The sequence below is a fragment of the Canis lupus genome, chromosome 9, assembly GCF_003254725.2.
Source record: "Canis lupus dingo isolate Sandy chromosome 9, ASM325472v2, whole genome shotgun sequence".
NCBI lineage: Eukaryota > Metazoa > Chordata > Mammalia > Carnivora > Canidae > Canis > Canis lupus.
Window position 1 is genome coordinate 49,079,799 of NC_064251.1, and position 15,246 is coordinate 49,095,044.

Sequence of the window (15,246 nt, forward strand, 5' to 3'; positions counted from 1 at the left end):
ACAAATGGCACTTTCTCAAAACTAAGCTTTTATGCTCCACTTATGAAATGCTTTGTCTTGAATGTCCATTTTCCATAACAGGAATATCAAATATTTGCTATTTCATGTGAATGTCACAGCCTTGGTTTAGTCTGGTTCTGGTATGTTTGCTCTCCTTTCAGATACTTCTAAAGGCCTGGAAGGAAGCCCCAGTTCCTGCCACCTGCACTCTACCCAGGCTCACTGACCAAGGGTGCACAAGTGGATCAATGATGCCTGGATGCAGGAACCCTGTGCTCCACTGTCTCCTAAGGCAGAGCCTGTTCCTCCTCAGTCAGGACTTACACAACTCCTTCTGAATCATGAAGACAAAATTTTCTCTCCCCTCCACTTCTGTGGCCCAGAAAGGATTCCCTGTAGAAGGGCAAGTCCTGGAAGAATGGTATAGGAGGAATCATCAGAAGCCACTGGGGAGAACCAACCTTGTGTGTTGGTGTGATGGAGACAGAGCAGAAGGGAAATGCTGTGGAAGAAACCATGGACTCTACAGGATCAGGTCCAAACTCATGTCCTACAAAATCCTTCCAATTCTGAGCCCAATTCTGATAGGAAAATCTGACTGGGTGCTTACTCGTTTCACTCAGAAGACCCCACCTCCTCTCTAGACCCAAGGCCAGTTCCTGAATCAAATGGCTCCCAGAAGGGACCTCAGAAGCCCCTGCTGGACCCCAGGAGTTGAGGAGAAGAGGCCAGAGGGGATGGGTACCTCCAAACTCTGACCACACACCTCAGGAAGGCAGTGGTGAGGGGTCACAGGGAATGGAAGAAAGAACAGGAGCAGAGCAAGCAAAAGCAAGGAGTTTTAAGAACCGTTTAAAGTCATGAAACCAACCGTTTCCTATATGTGATGTTTTCATGGATGGATATTTGCATATTATTTACAAATTGGGATGTTTGAGCAGCAGGTGCGCAACATACAGACGGAGACATGGTTTTCGCATTGTATGTTGGTTGGATGGCGTGAGTCAGCAGGTAGGTTAAGGTAAATCAAGAACAAAAACAGAAAACAAAAGAGAAAATGAGTCATCAACACAAGCAAAAACTCAAACTTTGAGTACCTCACTGGAAAATTTTAGAATTTTAGTAAACTTTGCATATTTTGCTTAAAATGCATCAAATCAAAACATGTTTTTGAAATCTGTAGGTTATGCAGACAGGGTGGCATTAATTTGCATTCCTGTTTGTAATGCAAATCCAAAGATGACTCACAGACACTTGTTTTTTTATTTCCAGGCAAAGAAATCAATGTCAGTTCTACACTTGCGTGGGGGGCGCCGGCGCTACACGACCCTGCTAAGGCCTGTTATTCTACTGTGATTGTTAAGTTGGAGGTGGGGAACTGACACTCATATTTTTGCCTAAGGAAAAAAAAGTACATTCACAAAGTAACATATGAAGTGACTACGAATGAACAAAAATAAAGACATCACTAGTCTACACAATGGCTTCCTTTCATCTTCCCCCTGCAGGCGGAACCAGGGTGCAGGCCAGAGCTCTGACAGCACTAGTGGTCAGGACGCAGCACCTCTTCCAACCCAAGTGGCTCCTCGGCCCTCTCACTGGCTCTGCTGGGCCTTGGGGCTGATGGCAGCAGCCATGGAGGGCATATCTGAGGTAAGGTCTGATATAAGCAGAAGCCATCCTGGCCTCGAGTGTCCAACAGCTGAGGAACACCTACTGGGTACAGAAGGTCTCTGCCCTGTATGAGGGGGCCTCTTTGGCAACTCGGAACTTCTGCCCAGAATATTTGGAGTACTAATGTTTAAAACTATGAAACATACCACATACACAAAAGGATATGTATAAACATGTGTATGTACGCACATTTTAAAGAAAAATAATACAGTGTTCATAGACTCATCACCCAGCTTAAAGAGAAGAGAATGTCACCATTACTTTCAAAGCCCTTTCTGTCTCTCTTCCTCCTTCCCTGATGGAGTGGCTACCCTTAATTCTTGCTGATAATTGTTTTTCTTTACCGTCTCACCACAAACTCTTAAAATGTGTTACACCTGACTGTTCTGAACCTTTCCGATGGGACTATATGGAATGCAACCTTCCTGGACTTGGGCAGACTCTGCGCTGACAGTGAGCAAACCCTGTTTCTGAGAAGCCTCCCTCTTGGCGTGGAGATCACCCTCACACTTCCACTGCCTCTGGCACTTCACCGTGTTGGTGCACAACAATCAGTGCACTCTGCTGCTACCGTGAACAACATTGCCATGAACATCTGTGTAGAAGTGTCTCCAGGTCATCTGCCCAGACACCCTCTGGCATATGTACCTAAGAGGGAAGCTGCTGAGCTGTAGGCAAGCATATGCTCAACTTTCTAGGGACTGCCACAGTCTTCCTAAGGGGTCGTCCAACAAACACCCCCAGCAGTAGCATGGAGGTTCTGGTGGTCCCACTCACTAATCATTGGCATGGTTGGGATTACTGTTTGACAAACCAGAGGGTGTGAAATAGTATCTCAATGTCATTTCACTTTATATTTCTTTAATTACAAGTAAGGCTGAGCATCTTTTCCTATATTAATTGGTCATTTCTGTTCCTTATTCTTTTAGTAAAATGCCCAGTCATACCTTCAGCTCATTTTTCCATTTGGTGGCTTTGGTTTTTTTAATGATTCACAGAAAAGCCTTGCACATTCTAGACACTAACCTTTCCTAGTGGTTTGGGAAACCACTCTGCCCTCTGGCTGTGCCTTTGTTGCTAACTATTGGTCCATTGAAGAACTCAGTAGCTCATCCTGGCTCAGTCTTCTCTCTCCTTTATTGATCTCAGGCAGTCTCATGGGTCTGATACCATCTTATCTGATCCTGATTCCCAATTGTATGATACTGGTATGAATCTCTCCTCCAAACTCCAGGACCATCTGTCAACCTGCCTGTTAGATGATTCCTTCAGGAAGGCCAACAGGCAACTAAAATCTAACATGTACAAACTGCATCCATACAGCTCACAACAAACCTGTTCCACCCACAGCCTTTCTCATTTCAATTAATGATAATCCATGTTCTCAAGTGCTCAAACTTTGATGTCACTCTTGCGTCAAGTTTCACACTGATATCTGGTCCATCTGCAGCTCTATTGGAAAATACATCCAGAACAACGGTCTCTCCTCATAGCCCAAACTCCCGCTGCTCTGCTGGGCTCCTCTGTAGTGCCCCTCAGCAGCACTCATGTCCTCACAGGCCCAATACTCAATTGTCAGCATCAACATCTCTTTTTCCTGAGAATTTTCCCAGGCCAGGACTCAAGTGCCAGAGAGTTAACATTCTCCAGCCCCCTGTCGCCAGCAGCCTTCAACAGGTGGCTGACAGCACTTGGGTGAAAAATACCCCGTCACCTTGGCCCTTGCTGGGATAATAGGCTCGGAGCTCCCAACTAGGCCCCATAATGGTAACTGACTTCATAGCACCTTATATTGGCTGTCTCCCTTCCCTGGCCCATTTCACTGCTTCCTTGCTATGCCTGCATCACCTCCCAGATAAACGACTTGCACTGAACTCCTGCCTTGGGGTCTGCTTCTGGGATAACCCAACTAAGCCCTCACTTGCCTCACTGCTTCTGCCTATGCCCTACACTACGTTCTCAATAGAGCAGCCACATCATGTCACTCCACTTCACAAAACCCTCCAAATCCTCCTATCTCACTCAAAATAAAAACCAAAATTTACTACAAGTGAAATGAAGTGAAACTACAAATATAAAGTGAAATGACATTGAGATACTATTTCACACCCTCTGGTTTGTCAAACAGTAATCCCAACCATGCCAATGATTATGCCAACTACAAGGCTTTCCACGCTCCCCATTTCCTCTGCTCCAGCCCTTGTTCGTGTTGCTCTTGCAGCAGGGCACTCATGCATGCAGGTGCAGGCTGGCACAGGGCTTGCTATGGCTTGCCCCAGGCCCCTCTGCTCCACTTTCTCACCAACTCAGACATCTTTATTTGGAAGTCACCAATTCAGTGACAACTTGTCTGGGTACACAGCCATCAAAGCTCCCCCCCACAAGTCTCATATCCCTTTTTCTGCTTTGCCTCTCATTGTGTACCCTGTGTGTCTCTCACTGGAATGAAATTCCAGAAGAACTTAGAACACTGCTAAGCACATGACAGGCAGTGCATAAACATTTATAATGGATAAACGAAGAAATGTGATACAAATATCCCCTCCTTCTTCATGTATTGTCCTTTCTTTTTTGATAAACAGAAACTATTTTATATAATTTTTTTTTCAGTTACAGCTGGTGCTTCCTATAGTTTGCTTAAGCAATCAGTCCCCATCCCAAGGTGCTAAAGATATCTCCTGTATTTTCTTCTAAGAGTTTTAAAGTTTTTCCTCTTAGATTTAAGTATTTTCATCCATTTGAAATTGATATTTTTGTGACTGGTGTGAAGATTCAATTTCTGTTTTTCCCAATATTGATCGTCATTATACCTACATTGATTGTTCACTTGTCTCCCCACTAAGTAGCACAGTCATACATTAAGTTTCCATCTACAAGTGATTTAGATTCTAGGCTCTTGATTCTGTCAACTGGCTCATTTACTGTCCTGGGGCCAGCACCACAGTCTTAATACTCTAGCTTTATAAAAAGTGCTAATATCAACAAGAACAGTAACTACCCACCCTCACCACCCCAGCAGCCCTTCTGCTTCTTAAGTATCTTGAGTATTTGGGGAGCCTTTGCTCTTGCTCATGAGTTTTAGAAGCCAATTTAGAAGTCAATTTCCAAAACAAACAAACAAAAACAAAAACAAATTCACTGGTATTTTTATTGAAATTACATTGAGTCTACAGATCAATTTGGGCAAAATCGTCTCTGAAATTGACACTTATTATTTAACTGCTATAAAACACTATCTAGTTAAGTCTTCCTTACTATCTTTCATTGAGGTTTAGCACTTTTCCACACTAAGGTCTTGTATACGGATGTTGTTACGTTTACAATCAGGACTGCTGATGCTATAATGACATGTAGTCAACTACTCACTCAGGTACTCTACTCAGCAACAGCGCTAAATAAACACTCTTATCAGCTTGAGATTATTCTGGATTTCATCCATAGATAATAATGTTGTCTGTGAATAATGACAGCTTTGCCTATTTCTAATACTTCGATGTTTCATTTATTTTTCCAGTCTTATTCATTCAACAAGTGTCTACTGAACACCTAAAGTGTCGGCACCATTCTAAGCACTGGAATATGGCAGTGAACTACACAGAAACCTCTATCCTCATGGAGCTGACATTCAATTTATTGAACTGACCAGGCCCTGAAGTTCAATAGTGAAAAGAAGGAATGCTTATAGGTATTGTCCTTTTCTGATTTTAAAGAGAATTCTTTCCAAATTTCATCATTATATGATGTTAGCACAGGATTTTTGGTAAATTCTCTTCATCAAGTCAATAATTCCTAGATTGCCAATGATTTCTATCATGAATACAATTTGAGTTTTATTGAATGTCTTCTCTGCAGCAATGATAGGATCACATTAACAGTGTCTGTGGATCTGTTCATGTAAATTAGACTTTCTGATGCACTTTACATCTATGCTAATCAGTAAGAGTGGATCATGATTTTCCTTTCTTATACTTTTTTTACTTAAGATAATTTTCTTTATTATTATTATTATACTCTATCTTTTAAATAATTTTGGTGTCCAGATTGTACTTGTCTCATACAAATAGCTAGAGCATGTTCACTCTTTTTCTATTCACTGAAAGAATTTGTTTAGGATTAGAATGATCTTTCATCGTATTTTAGGTAGAAATCTGATGCATAAGACTACTATAATCAGTGGTATGAGGACATGGATCCCAAGGTAAAAGACAAGTTAATTATCACACCTCATGCTTCCTACTCCTGTTAGGCTTCCTTGGGTTGGAGATGACATACACCACTTAGGAAATACTGCTGTGACCTATTTATCAGGTGACACAAAGCTGTTGTGTTTGAGAGGATTCAGAGCAAGAGAGGGCTCTCTAGCAGATCCATGCTGCAATACCAGGAGCCCTATAACTTGGGCCTTAAGATGCAACAGATTCTATAAAGACACTCTGTGGAGTCCCTGGAAAGCCCACATAGAAAAGTCAATGCAAACACCTAGGATTCTGGAGCAAGGCCATGTCATCTGCTGAAGACATCACCAATGAGAGGGGCCACTCCTGGCTGCTGGGTCCTATTGGAGACTGTGTCTGACTATGAGATAATTGTGTCTACGGCACCAATACTTCTCCTTATGAGTGTGTGTTACAGGCCTGCCAACAATCCAGTGTGTGATGGAAGTGCTACATCCAGGGCCACACCCTGGCACACCTAGACGGCACAGTCACATGATAGGTGGCCCAGGGCCCCATGCCTCTCACCTCTGCTTCACCTCTATGTTCCTTAGCTCACTCCTACCCCAACATATCATATGATGATCACTAAAGCCAGGAGGAAAAATGCAAACCTGGTTTATGAAGCAATTGGCTCAATATATTGGTGCATCCTCACTAGAACCCCACACAAGATCTGAAAGACAGTGGTGAGGCAGAGCTCTAGGTGGTGAACCTGATCAGCTATGGCATGGATGGAGAAAGAAGCTGCCCTTGTATGGATTATAGGACCTTAGGCAAGAACTAAAGCTTGGTCAGGACTCCAGAGGGAACAAAGTTCAGATAAAGGGATCCAGATGGGCCTAGGGAATGGGTGTGACATGCAGGTCCTTGTATTATACATCAGTGTCCACCACAGAGCATCCACAGCTGTAGGGACACTAAAAACCAGGCCTTGAAATGGTTTACCCAACAGATGACAGCCAGCCTCTATCCTTAGCAGCCCCAGTGTTCACATAGTAGATCCATGAACGCAGTGACCATGATGGCTGAAAGGAAGGCTGTGTCTGAGCCCAACCAGTGGGCTCCCTTTCAGCAAGGCTGACTCAGCCAAGGCCACTATTGAAAATCCAGCCCACTATGAGCTGAAGTTAACTAGGCCTCTACAGTGCACCATCCTTTAGGCTGTCATCCAGCCACTAGGTGGCAATTTGCTTACACCAGAATCCTTTCACCTAGAAAAGGCAGTAATTAGTCTCAATTGGGATCACTCATATTCTGGGTTCGGGTTTGTCTTTGCTGATGGAATACCTGGGCCTGCATGATATCCACTGGCATATCATATTCAACATCATTCAGGGGGTGCCAACCTGACAAAATATTGAAAAAGCCTCTTAAAGGCACAGATTAAATGCTGGCGTGATGAGGTACCTCATGGGTTTGGGATATTGTCCTTCAAGATGAAAGGATGGTCAAGAGACCAACTGCAGATCCAGAAAGCAAGGGATGGAAGGAGGGGTGGCCCCTCTCCCTATCCTCCAGGAACCCAGGTCAGACTGTGCTCATCACCTCCACCAGTTTAGGTTTGACAAATCTAGAGGTCCTGGCTCAAGGGGTAGAGAAAGCTTCCACTGTGGAACACCAAAATCATGGTGGCCCCCTGTCACTTGCGCTCCTCATGCCGTAAGACCAGCAAGCAGAACAGAATCTCCAGATATACTGGCCAGGGTGTTTGATGTTGGCTATTGGGAAGGGGTAGGAAGAAGTCTATCTAGAAACCAGGGGGTTCAGTGGGGCCTTTCTAGATGCTCTACAACCAGCCTTAATCATGTCTTGACTATCGTGGCAGCCAAAGCCTCATAGGAGTATGGCAAGCAAGGGCTGTGCTATATAGGGTGACAGCGTCGGCTGTCTCATCCGGCCCAGCAACCAGAGCAGCAGAAAGCTGGACACCAGTCAGGGTACCCCAAAAGAGGGACAGGAAGAATGAATTAAGGAACATCAACTTAACTCAGACTAGCTCTAGGTGGTTACCAACCTTCCTCTTGCAGACATTGTGACCATCACTATCCTGAAGACTGAGTGAAATGGACCCAGTGTGAGGTGTGGGCAGAGTTGAGCAGGGCCAGGTGACAGCAGACACTCATGTACTCCACTGTACTTGTTACCATAGTACCAGATGCTCCTTCATTCCCAACAGTGCCAGAGCCTGTTGTACCTGCACGTGGGGTGCATTCAGAAGGGCTGGAGGTACTCAACAACTAACACCCCCAGGTACAGCTCTTAGCTGTGGACTGGTAAGCACAGATCCAAGAGCTCTGCAGCTCTGAGGTGTGACCACCATGTTTCCAAGCCCCCATGGGGGATGAACCAAATTCACCCTGATATTTGGCTCCAGATACAACATTTCTCATCCTCCTTCTCTTACCCATTCATTTTCCCAAACCTCTCTCTAGTGGTTTTGCCTGAGAATGCTTCCTAATAAATGATTTGTACAAGAACCCCACCTTAGTGTCTGCTCTTAGAGAATCAACCTAAGACAGAAATGAGATTTTCTGCCATTTAATTCTAACTTAATGGACTATACTTAAAGAATATTGCTTTATGATTCAGTCTTTGAAATTTATTGAGACAAGTTTATGTTCTAACATTTGGTCAGTTTTTACATATAATCCATGTAGTCTTGATATGAATGAGTATCTCCCGTTTTATTTACACACACACACACACACACACACACATAAAACAAACCTCATATTCTAAAAGATTCTAAATTCTTGTTGGTTTTAGTTTATATCATTTCAGTGCCAAGTTGCTAGATTTGTTAGATATACACAGATTTAAAAGATTCTTGTCTTCCTGGTCACTTGTTACAATGGAGCTCCTAGGTGACTCTCAGGCCATCATCCTTTTGGGAACCACTTTCTTATGCAAAAAAAAAGCATTGGCCAAGACAATACCCAATCCCCAACTCCATCTCTGGGAAGGAGGGGCTAACACTCAAGACCTGGAGGCACCCTGTGGAAGCACCACCTAGAAGGAAACCATTCTGGGGCCCTGGAGGAAGGACAGGAAATGCTACTTACCGCAATCTCTGTTACTAAAATATCAGTAATACTTCCCAACACAGTGACAAAGTCAAAGACATTCCAGGCATCTCTGAAATAGTTCTAGAGAGAAAAAAAGGAGCAGTTATTGCTAGAGGCTGGTAAGGAGTTGTCAGGCAAGGAGTTGCAGGAAGTGCCCCTGATCAAGAAAGGAGCAAAGGGACCAATGGGCCACCCCAGGTGAGACACCACAGCTGGGTAAGCAAATACTTGTGGGTCTGGGCAGGTGCAGAACTGAGAGCTGTGTGTCCAGAGAGGAGGCACCCAGCCCTTGGTGAATTCCCAGCTCCAAGCTGTAAGTCCCTGAAGGTCCCCCTACAGAGAGGCAGCCAGAATGCAGACCACCAAAAAGGCCAAAGGGAGCCAAGGCACCTACCAGCACCCCGAAGGCGATGATCTTCAGCACGCATTCCATAGAGAACATGGATGTGAACACAATGTTCAGGCATTTCAACATTAGTTCATATTCATACGGTGCATCATAGAACTGTATGGGGAATGAGTGCCATTGGCCACAGGTCCAGCTGCCCCAAGACACCCCACCAGGGATCACCCTGACCTCCTGCCGGAGCACAGTGAACTGCATGCCTACCCTACATAGGGACACCGGTCCTTGCTCTCCCTCTGTGTTCTCCTAGGACATTCTCACCGTCTCAGCCCACAGAAAGCCCAGGGCACTGGGCTTCCAGAGACATCCCATGCTGACCAATGATCAGCTACAAGTATGGCTCTCTCACATCCCAGCTGGCACCCAATGTCCCCCATCCTGGGCCCACATACCTTCATCATTAGCACCACTGTGTTGAGGGCGATCATAGCCATGATGAAGTACTCAAAGGGAGGTGAGACCACAAACGTCCATGTCTTGTACTGAAATGACTGCTTGTCCTGGGGCATGTATCGCGTCAGGGGCTTGGCACTGATGGCAAAGTCGATGCAAGCCCTCTGCACAGGGAGGAAGGAGCCCCAAGAACACGGTCAGGGGGAACCCCACTGTACCCACACCTGTTTCCTCCATCCTGGCAGCCAGCCCTGATCAGACACACTCAGTCTCTCCCTGCTCCTGTGGTGGCCACCAGCTATGTGGTGGTGAGTGAGTCCCATGTGGAAGGGAAGTCTATTGGTCCTGCCCACACTGCCCATCAGGGGAGCCTGGCAGAGCAAATACTGCACACACGCACATGGGACAGAAGAGGGAGCCACCCACCTCATTCTTCTCCAGGCTGCATTCAGACATCACCTTGTCCCCCTGCTCCTGGAAGGTGATGATGATCAAGGCCACAAAGATATTGACAAAGAAGAAGGGGAAAACCACGAAGTAGACCACATAGAAGATGGACAGCTCCATGCGATACCCGGGGCTGGGGCCCTGCTCCTCATAGGTGGCGTCCACAGAGTGTTTTAGGACCCTGAGCCAAGAGCAAACACCAAGTCTCAGGGAGACCCCTGAGGACAGAGCCATGGGAAAGTCAAGACCTGCATTACAGGGGAGGCTTCCATGCCTGAGCCACAGATAGCAAGAGGAAGGGAACTCAACACCACGGGCCCAAGCCCATTCCCCAGGACTGCAGTCTCTTGAGGACCTTCCCAATGGGGTTTGTACTCAGGGCTGTTGGAGAGCCATCAATGGGAGATCTCTGGGGGCCTGAGGTCCTAACCCCAGGACAAGTGGAGTCCCAGGAGGTTTTTCCTGCCTTGCTTACTCCTGGCTCACACCTGCTCGTGCCCAGGTCACCAGTTCATACCCAGATTCAACTGCCTTTAGAAACCCCTGGACTCCTGGCAGAGCACTGATCCTACCTTCTCAGCAGTGGTCCTTTCAGCCCCCAAAGAAGTCCCCTGTCATCCAGTGTGGCACTGAACACATACACCCCTTTGTCTACACCCTTAGCTGAGGCCAGAAGGGTAGCACAGGGAGACGCAGAATAGCCCCCTCCTCCCTCTCACTTTTAGCCACTCAAAAGTGATTTTCTGGAGGTCACCATGCTATGCACTTTGATTTAATCTCCTTCTCTTCCCAGGCTGCCCACTCCTGGAAGGCAGAGCATTGTCTTACCTGTTAGGTACAAGAGCCTATGAGGTATTTGCTGGGACTCCCTGGCCTAGCTGCCCCTCTGCTCTAGCCTGATCTGCCACAATGAGCCAGATGAGCACTCACATGGGCCACCCTTCTCCCGTGGACACTGTGAACAGTGTCAGCAGAGCCCAGAGCACGTTGTCATAGTGAAAATCATATTTCTTCCACTGCCGTGGTTGAGCTTCCACCTCCTCCTTCTCATAATCCAAATATTGACCCCTGGAAACAAGAACATAGAGGAGGTCAGAAGTTAAAGCCAAAGGATCCACATATGCCCATTTGTCTAGGGTCAATTGACTTTTGAAAGGCCTGCCCATCCAATGGAGGAAGAATATTCTTTTCAACAGGCAGTGCTGGGACAACTGAGTGTCCACCTGCAAAAGAAGGAAGCTAGACCCTACCTTACTCCATGTACAAAACTGAACTCAAAATGGATCAAATACCTAAAGGTAAGAGCTAACACTAGAAAGCTGTTGGAAGGAAACACAGGAGGCCTGGAATTAGGGAAGGATTATTAGATATGACACCGAAATCATGAGCGACAAAAGAGAAAAATTTGATGACTGTAAACTGGACGTCATCAAAATGTAAAACTTTGTGCTTCACAGATATCATCAACACACAGAATGGGACCAAATACTGGAAAATCGTCTCTCTGATAAGACTTGGATAGAGAATATACAAAGAGCTATTATAATCAATTATTAAAAAGAAAAATGAACCAGTAAAAGATTTGAATAGACATGACTCCAAAGAAGATAGACAAATGGCCAATAAACACATGAAAAGATGCTCAACATCATGAGTCATTGAGAAATGCAAATGAAAACCACAATGAGATATCACTTTATACCCACTAAGATGGCTATGATTGATTTTTTTAAAATTTCATTTATTTATTCATGAGACACACACACACAGAGGCAGAGACACAGGCAGAGGGAGAAGCAGGCTCCGAGCAGGGAGCCCGATGTGGGACTTGATCCTGGGACTCCAGGATTACACTCTGGGCCGAAGGCAGGCGCCAAACATCTGAGCCACCCAGGTGTCCCTTTAATTAATTTTTAGAAAGAAAAATAACAAGTATTGGGAAGGATGTGGAGAACTCAGAACTCTCCCACACTGCTGGTGGGAGTATAAAATGGGTCAGCCACGTTGGAAAAGTCTGGCAGTCCCTGAGACTGGTAAACAGAATTACCATGTGACCCATTGGTCCCAGGGCTAGGTATACACTCCAGAGAAATGAAAACATCTATCCACACAAACACTTCACACACATGTTCACAGCAGTGTCAATCATAACAGCCAAAAGATGGAAACAACTCAGATGTCCATCAACAGATGAATGAATAAATAAAACGTGCCATCTCTACAACACAGAATAAAATTAAACCATAAAAAGGAATGATGTTCTGACACACCCTACCGCACAGGTGACATAAAAAACATGATGGTAAAATTAAAGAAGTTAGACACAGAAGACCACATAGGTATGATTTCCTTTATGTGAAACATCCAGAACAGGGAAATCTATAAAGAAAAAAAAAAGATTCATGGCTACTTAGGGCTGGAGATGGGGAGCTAGTAATAAAGGATGTGGGAGTTTTTTGTGTTTTTTTAACTTAAGAAAATGTTCTAAACTTGACTGTAGTAATGGTTGCACATATCTGTGAATATACTAAAAAAAAATCACTGAATTGCATACTTTCAATGGATGAATCATGAATTGTATCTTTAAAAAAAAAGGATACCACTGAGTGGGGAAAGGATCGTCTTTTCAAATAAGTTGTGCTGAATCAACTGGATATCCATCTACAGAAAATTCGTCTTTATCCACACCTCACCTAACATACAAAAATCAACTCCAGATAGATCCCAGATCTAACTGTGAAAGGCAAAAATAAAACTTTTAGAGGAAAATGTAAACGGACTTCTCCCTGACCTTCAGACAGATTTTCTGAACAGGACATGAAGAGTAGTAAACATAAGAGAAATAAATTGGACTGTCCTACAATCAAGACTTCATTTTTTAAAAGACCTGTTTTAAAAAGTTGAAAGCATCCTACAAAGGAGAAGACAACCATAACCTGTAGACCTGACAAAGGATGACTATCCAGGACTTTACAAAATTCCTACAAATCAGTCAGAAAGGAAAACAGACAATGACTCGCACAGACCCGTCCCAGGGACACCCGAGTGGTGGATCACCTGGGGAGGCTCCCAAGCTCACTGGTCATCACACAAGCGCAAATCAAACTGCAGAGAAATGCCACCAGCCCGTCAGCAAGTCCAAAGAGCCAAAGACAGAAAACACTCGTCTTCCCTTGAGCTCTCATCTGTGTGGCAGGAGTGTAATCTTACACACATATGTGGCAGCAGCTGCAGAAGCTGAGCATAAGCACAGTGCACAACCCTGCCATCCCACTGTGAGGTCTGGTCTGCACACCTCCTGGAACTGCATGCATGTGCTCCCCGGAGACGTGTACGGGAAGAGTCGCAGCAGCACTGCCCATGGGAGCCTCAGCCTGGGAACATCCCCCATGCCCATCAGCCACATGGTGACATACTCCCCATGCCCAGTCACGTGGTGATATACCAACTCATACAGGAGAACATTACATGCATGGGGGCAACTGGAATCGTTGCCTGTGGGTAGAGAAGGAGCTATGTGCTACCTCGCTCAGCAGCCATGCCAACCTACCTCCATTTCCCCTTGCTCCCCCCACCGAGGGCCCCTCTCCTGTTTCCTCGGGGGTTGGGCCTGGTCCAGAAGGGCCTGAGGCCTCCTAGTGATGGTGATAGTGGCTCCAGCCCCAGGGCCGCGCCTTGATCCTAGCCTGGCCAGAGCCCTCCAGCAATACCCGCGGCCCCTGTGTGTTCCCCAGTATCTACGGGCAGAAAGAGCATGTCCTGCGGGAGTGGCTGGTCCCTGTCTCTGCTGAGGAAAGTGAGCCAGAAGTCCTTGGTGTGGCCTTGGAGGCAGAGGCACACCCCCAGCTCACCGGGGCACCCCATGCTGGCCCCTCCCTGAGCCGGGCCCTGCCTCAGCTTACCGGCAGTCCCTCTCCAGCCCCTTGGACTCATCCGTGCAGTAGAAAAACTTCCCTTTGAAGAGCTGCACCGCAATGACAGCAAAAATGAACATGAAGAGCATGTAGACGACCAGGATGTTGAGGACGTTCTTCAGGGAGTTCACCACACAGTCAAACACGGCCTGGAAGGCAGGAGGGCCCAGCTCAGAACCCCAGGCCCACAACCACGCAGGGACTTGCTGCCTTAACACAGGAAGCTGCCTGCACTGCCTCTCCCAGGACTTGAAGAGTGGGCAGGCAGTGCGAGAAGGGGTGGTGTGGGCAGACGGGCTGCACACTGATGGGAACCTGGTGTGACAGGCCTGGAACCCAGGTCAGCCTGTGTGAGGAGGAAAGAAGTGGGGATGGGGGTACACCAGCCCCCTGCTCCTGCATCCAGCCTGCCCATGGGTCACACTTTGCCCCTGCTCATCAGTGGGGCAGAAAGGTGGTTCCAACACAGGGACTTGTGGCATACTTCGGTGTGGCTCCGAGGTAACTGTGTCTGTTACCACCACCACCTGGGCTTTTCCTTAGAATCTTCCCTACCTGGAAGCTTGGTGTCCCCTGGACCCCCTGACTGACCCTGTCCTGCTGATCCTGACCCTGGAGGAGATACCCTATCCTACTCTGGCTGTGCAAATAAGCAGACCCACACTCATCTCCTGGCACACTGCCTGGCACACTCAGACGCCAGCAGCTGCCTCAGCAGATGCAGCCACTGCCCACTTGCCAAATGTCCATGACACCCCTGACCTGCCAGCCCAGGTCCAAGTCCCCAGCTGACACCAGGGCCTCCAGCTGCCTTTAAGCCACCCACCAGCCCATCCGTTCACAGGCCACCTGCCTCTGTAGTCCCCAGTTCACTTCATGTCTGCAAGGCTTACAACTGCATGCTGTTCACAACACTTCACTGCATGGTTTTGTGGGATTAAATGAATTTAAGGATCCAAAGCATCCCTCACAGTGAGGAACATGCTTAGTAATTATCATATTTTAGCACAACTCCAAGGACTTGGGTTCACACTTTTTCCTTTATCCAGAAATGTTACCCCGGCCACACTAATCCTCAGGGCCCAGCCCAAGAACCTTTTCTCAGGGGCCCCTGCCCGCCTTGCATCTCC

At 46.5% G+C, this 15,246-nt stretch overlaps 1 protein-coding gene across 8 annotated transcripts in view; it reads right to left on the reverse strand.

Moving 5' to 3' along the window:
* Positions 1 to 15,246, reverse strand: part of CACNA1B (calcium voltage-gated channel subunit alpha1 B) — a 196,327-nt gene that overhangs the window by 38,039 nt on the left and 143,042 nt on the right. For all 8 annotated transcript variants that reach the window (XR_007413239.1, XR_007413238.1, XM_025476036.3 and 5 more), the window contains 6 exons: positions 14,105 to 14,265; positions 11,133 to 11,270; positions 10,182 to 10,383; positions 9,755 to 9,919; positions 9,351 to 9,461; positions 8,954 to 9,037 (listed from right to left, as the gene is read on the reverse strand). Coding sequence is in view for 6 of the 8 variants with exons in the window: in XM_025476036.3 (XP_025331821.1) it covers positions 8,954 to 9,037; positions 9,351 to 9,461; positions 9,755 to 9,919; positions 10,182 to 10,383; positions 11,133 to 11,270; positions 14,105 to 14,265 (861 nt within the window). In the remaining 2 variants the exon portion in view is untranslated. The remainder of the gene's footprint in view (positions 1 to 8,953; positions 9,038 to 9,350; positions 9,462 to 9,754; positions 9,920 to 10,181; positions 10,384 to 11,132; positions 11,271 to 14,104; positions 14,266 to 15,246) is intronic.